This window comes from Thamnophis elegans, chromosome 9 (assembly GCF_009769535.1).
Source record: "Thamnophis elegans isolate rThaEle1 chromosome 9, rThaEle1.pri, whole genome shotgun sequence".
Taxonomy (NCBI): Eukaryota; Metazoa; Chordata; class Lepidosauria; order Squamata; family Colubridae; genus Thamnophis; species Thamnophis elegans.
Genome location: NC_045549.1, coordinates 22836846 through 22842203, shown reverse-complemented (window position 1 = coordinate 22842203; position 5358 = coordinate 22836846). Strand labels below are relative to the sequence as shown.

The 5358-nt window shown below is 45.9% G+C and overlaps 1 protein-coding gene across 1 annotated transcript; it reads left to right on the top strand.

The window, feature by feature from the left end:
• Nucleotides 1–544: 544 nt before the first annotated feature.
• CXXC4 (CXXC finger protein 4) lies at nucleotides 545–1884 on the top strand. Its single transcript, XM_032224746.1, has 2 exons — nucleotides 545–1472; nucleotides 1563–1884. The coding sequence occupies exons 1-2, from the start codon at nucleotides 610–612 to the stop codon at nucleotides 1876–1878; spliced, it is 1179 nt and encodes a 392-aa protein (XP_032080637.1). The 5' UTR covers nucleotides 545–609; the 3' UTR covers nucleotides 1879–1884.
• The last annotated feature ends 3474 nt before the right edge of the window (nucleotides 1885–5358 follow it).

The following is a 5358-nucleotide window of genomic DNA, read 5'->3' as shown; positions in this document are numbered from 1 at the left end:
GCTATTAAAAGCGGGCGAGAGAGGGTAGCCCGCCCGCGGAGGGAGGAGGGGGGAGGAGGCTGCGGTGGCCGGATCTTGTCTTTATTGATTGTTATGCAAATGAGTTGCAATGACTGATGTACGCCTCTTCTCTGCGTGTCTTGTGGATCTGTGTTTTTTTTTTAACCGAACCAAAACAAAAGCACACAAACGCAGCGGGTTCCCCCCGCCCTCTCCCCAGCCTTCCTCCTCCTCCTCCCACCACCCTCGCCCTCCCCCTTTGGCGTAGTAGACCTTTTTTCCGAAATGACTCTCTTTATTTCCAGTGGCGACGGTGCCCAGGCTTGAGAATGCCAAGGAAGAGCCGGCTGCTTGAGACTTCGCCGTCTGGAGAGATGCCCCCGCAAGAGGATTAGAGGATACCGCTTCCCCCCCTTCCCTCCCCCCCCTCCCTTCGACCCCCCCGGCCACCCAGCTCCCGCCTCCGCCCCCCCGACGGCTCCAGTGGCCCTCCTCCCGGCCCTGCCCTTCCCTCCCCTGGCCCTCCCCGGACCCCCCTTCCTCTCCTCCTCCTCCTCCTCCTTCCCTCCCACCCTGCTGCCCCAAGCCCACCCGCACCCCTTGGGCACCATGAACACCAACGTGTGCGTGGAGACGGGGCCCAACCCGGAGGCGCCGGGACTGCCCAAGGAGAACCACCTGCCCGACGGCGCCCTCAACAGCCTTGTGGATTACAACTCGGAGATGGAGCGCTACCGCTCCTTCGCCACCTTCTACAAGACCAACGGCGGGGCCTTCCCGCAGGCGGCCAAGATCGCGCGCATCACCACCCCCATCTTCCCCACGGCTGCTGCCGCCGCCGCCGCCCGCATCGGCATGTCCCCCTGGAACTGCGACACGGCCACGGCGGCCGCCGCCACCGCCATGCTGTGGGGCAGCGGCGCGGGAGGCGCGGGCGCGGGCGTCGGCGGGCCTAACCCGGCGGTCGCCGCGGCGGGCGGCGTGGCCCGGAAAGCAGCTGCGGTCGCCGCCGCCTCGTCGGTCGCCGCGCCGCCGCCGCCGTCGGCTTCCTCGCCCGCCTCTTCCCTGCACGCCGCCGGCAGGAGCGGCGGCGGGAGTTTGCACCACCGGAATGAGTCTCAGCGCCTCGGCAAGCCTAGCTGCGCGCCAGCCGAGCAGCCCACGTTGCAAATGGCCAATAATAATTTCCTCTCCACCTTAGCCCCGGAACACTGCAGACCTTTGGCTGGGGACTGCATGAACAAGCTCAAATGCGGCGCCGCCGAAGCAGAGATAATGAATCTCCCCGAGCGCGTGGGGACTTTTTCCGCTATCCCGGCTTTAGGGGGCATCTCATTACCTCCCGGGGTCATCGTCATGACAGCCCTACACTCCCCCGCAGCAGCCTCGGCAGCCGTCACAGACAGCGCGTTTCAAATTGCCAATCTGGCAGACTGCCCGCAGAGCCATTCCTCCGCCTCTTCGTCGTCCTCCTCCTTGGGAGCCGCCGGAGGAGGAGGGGGAGGAGGCGGGGGCGGCGGTGGTGGAGGAGGAGGAGGGGGCGGCAGCGGCGGCACGGGAGGAGGAGGAGGGGGCGGCGGCAACCCAGCCAAGAAGAAGAGGAAAAGGTGTGGGGTCTGCGTCCCCTGCAAGAGGCTCATCAACTGTGGAGTCTGCAGCAGTTGCAGGAACCGCAAAACGGGACACCAGATCTGCAAATTTAGGAAATGTGAAGAGCTAAAGAAAAAACCTGGCACTTCGCTAGAGGTCAGAGGAGATGATTTCTTTCTTCCCAGCCTCCCGCCGTCCCTCGTGAACCCCCTTCCCCCACCTCTTCAGTGCTTCTTGTCTAGTTTCAAGATGCAGCATCCCTTTTCCGAAGCCTCCTTCAGGTTGTGAGGGGGAGGGGAAGAGCCCCTCTCCTCGCCCCCCCCCCCCCGTGGTTGTCTCTCCGTAGTACTGTGCACAAAGCATAAGCCACACGTCCTCAGCCTGGGGGGTGGTTGGGTGGGGTTGGATTGGACTGCTCTGTCTGGACCCGGTTTTGGAGGAAGGGGAATGAGGAGGCCGGTCCTCTGCAATAAAATCCCTGGCCGGGGCCTTGGGGCGGTTTTCTTTTTGGCGGGGCGGGGGGGGGGGCTTTTTCGACAGGCAGGAATACCCGGAAAGTTTGTCTAAATGGGATTTGGAAAGGGAAAAAAAACGCCACGAGATCGCTCAATTCCCGAGGGGATTCCCCCCCCCCCTTTTGTAATCATTACACGAAGATTTCTTCTACTTTTTTTTTAAATACACATTCCCAAGTTGTATATTACAAGTAAATTGATTGGAATCTATGGTCTATATTTTTATCTGTTACTTCAAGGTGTGTTGTTTGGTGACATGTAAACTTTTTACTTAATGTGAAAGTAATGGTGAAGGGCATTTTTTTTAAAGAAAGTCCAAACGCTTTAGTAGTCATGAAACTTTTTAAGTTCTAAAATAACTTTGGCAAGTATAGTGGATCCTTTCCTTCCTTATTTGCTGTGTAGATTTTGCTTTTGTTTGAAAATTAGAAGAGTTTACTTTTCTAAAGCTGATTCCACATCTTAAAATGGTCCTACATTCATCTAAAATGAAGAACTAGATAATTTTGGGGTTCCGTTTTTTTTTTTGATAATTTATTACAAGAAAACAATTGGTCGTGAAGAAGTTAGCCAAGCATACCAAAAGTAATACTTTGGATCATGATACATCCTTACCAAAAATAGCCCTTTGTAGTATATTTTGCAATCTGATAAAGAATATGAGTATTTGTGCTTGAAATGTATATGCATTTATTTTTAAAAACTCAGAATTGACAATGTATCATAGACCAGAAAAGGTATTCAAGTTTAGTAGACTTTTAAAAAGTAAAAGGGATATTCTGGATTTTCAGTTCATGTATTTAGTTTAGCAGTCAAAGAAGAGAAACATGTAAAATGATTTATAGCATTATTTTTAGATGGAAGAAAAAAGAGGAAATACTTGTAATGATTTAAACCTTGTGATTATTAAAACTATAGTATTACCAGGTAGATGAACCTATCAGATGAGTGTGTTTGATTTGAGAAATAAAGTTCTTTATGGAACTTTAAGATGTAAGCTGAAATTAGCAACTCAGAGTTGCACCTGTCACGAACAGGAGTTAACTTGTACAGGGATTTTTTTTTAAATTTGTGTTAATGTTACTACTAAGTTTACAATTTCATTTAGAAAAAAATAGGGAGGGAAAGGAAAGCACTTGAGTGATGCTAATTTTTTCTTCTTCCCTTGCAAAATTGAACTATCCTTTTGGAAAGTTTAATAACTTATTCCGCATATATTTTCCATAGCTGCTTATTGTGCATATATGATAATACAATATCACATTGATGCAACAGTCTCTACAGACTATATTTCAGCTGGTAAAAAACAGTTGTATATAAATGTACCTGTTATTTTTGGTTGCAAACACTCCTGTTTATTTCATAGAACGTTACCAAGAATGTATATTGTGATTTTTACAATAAACAGTAAATTCTGAATTTGAACACTAAACCATAACTAAAAATGATAACTTTTTTCTCTTCCTGGGTGCATTAAGTGTACTCTCCTGCACAATTTTCCAATACTCCTCCTTAAAAACCAACCTTGATTTTGCTAACTAGTTACAAACAAGGAAAGACTGCAGTTCTCAGCATGTTTACCAGGGATAGATTTCTTAAAAATACTTAAAATATACTTGAAAACTAATTGGATAAGATAAAACTGACTGCCCTATTCAGTCTTAACAAAACACTATCTTTTGTTGCTCTAAACAGATATGCCACCTTTGCACCGAAGTAAATTACACTAGAACTGTTTTCATGACTGCACTGCTAACTAGCCAAGCATATTTTACATTAGCTGCTTGCATGGACCAAGGCTATATGGTTAGTTTATAGTTCAGTTTATTATACAAATCCAGACAATGAGATTAAGTCATTAAACCATAACTTAATTTACTGTGGGTTAGTGTCTTATGCAAAGTGTTTACTTTCCAGCAAGTTGGTGCCAGATTTCAACCTTAGCAGTTAACTTGGTAATTTCTGAGCAAATGGCATGTTTCTAAGCTTGTATTTGCTGAGAATCTTAAAATTCAGGAGAGAAGAAAATATTTACCAAAGAAAACTTCCTTCATCAACTTCTTGCAAATATTGTCTTTCTGTCCATTTAAGGGAAAACTAGCATTAGCAGGAAGTCTGTAGAAATTCTCAGTCATCCAGGTCATGGTTGTCCCAAAGATGCTTTTTCACCAGGCAACTGGACTTTCATTCAAGAAGTGAAACATCTTCAAAAGAAAAAAAAAGTCGAGTTGCCTCCTGAAAACGCGCCTTCGGGATAGCATTAGCAAGCAAAATCTGAAGAAAAATTTGAACCTTCTCATAGTTCTCTGCATGTGTGCCTTTGATTTCTGTGGCTGAGATGCTGTGTTAGCCTTAGATCATCTCTTTCCCTCCTCCACTGCAGCCTATAGATTGATGGAGTTGATTAGTTTTTGTCTGATGCGATATAGCTCCTATATCCTTAAGAACTTTGGATTGATTTCAAAGTTCATTTTCATCAGTGCATCTGTTTTTTGCAAAGCATCCTAACATATACAACCCTGTTTGAAACAAATACTAAAATCCTGTTGACTTCCACTCTGCTTCTCAAAAAGTAAGTTAGACTCGTAGCTGTAAAGTGCAATGATTAAATAATTTTTGATAATGAACATACAGACACTGCCCTGACAATAAAGGGGTAAAGGGGTGGGAAAGAAATATATGTAAGAGAAAAGAGCATTCATGAATGACTCTAAGCACATTTTTCCTGATAAAGAAGTTCTGCATCTTTAAACATTTCCTGGGGGGGGGAGGTGTATGAGATAATTGCACCACAGTTGTGGCCAGCAAAATACATATCACTACATTTGAAAACATCCTCACTTTAGTTACTTGTTTCTTTGTTATATACAAGTACCTGCGCAGGTATAGGTAATTCATGTAATGTAGCATCACAAAATAGCAACTTCAGTTTTAGCATACATTAATGTGCAGTTTTGGAGGTTCAACCAAATTGTTGAGCTAGTTATAGACAGTCTATAGCTAGCTCAACATCTTGTGTGAACCTCCAAAACTGAATCTGTTAAGTCAGCTGTAATTTAGTTAAATGTGGGGAACTATGTTGCAGAAAGACAATCTTGAGCTGCAGTTTTCCAATTTTGAAAAACAGATCTCTGCAGATTTCAATCTATTTCAGTCTAAATAATGGCAGTCATTTTCAAGTTAGAAAGAAGTCCAAATTTAGCCATTGTCTGTTGAAATTAGGATTTTCAACCTATTGTTTCTTTTCTTTTTC

Coding starts and splice junctions, on each gene's coding strand:
- CXXC4 (XM_032224746.1), top strand. CDS start 610: ATGAACACCAACGTGTGCGTGGAGACGGGGCCCAACCCGGAGGCGCCG. Junction 1,473..1,562: donor TCCGCCTCTTCGTCGTCCTC/CTCCTTGGGAGC, acceptor CGGCACGGGAGG/AGGAGGAGGGGGCGGCGGCA.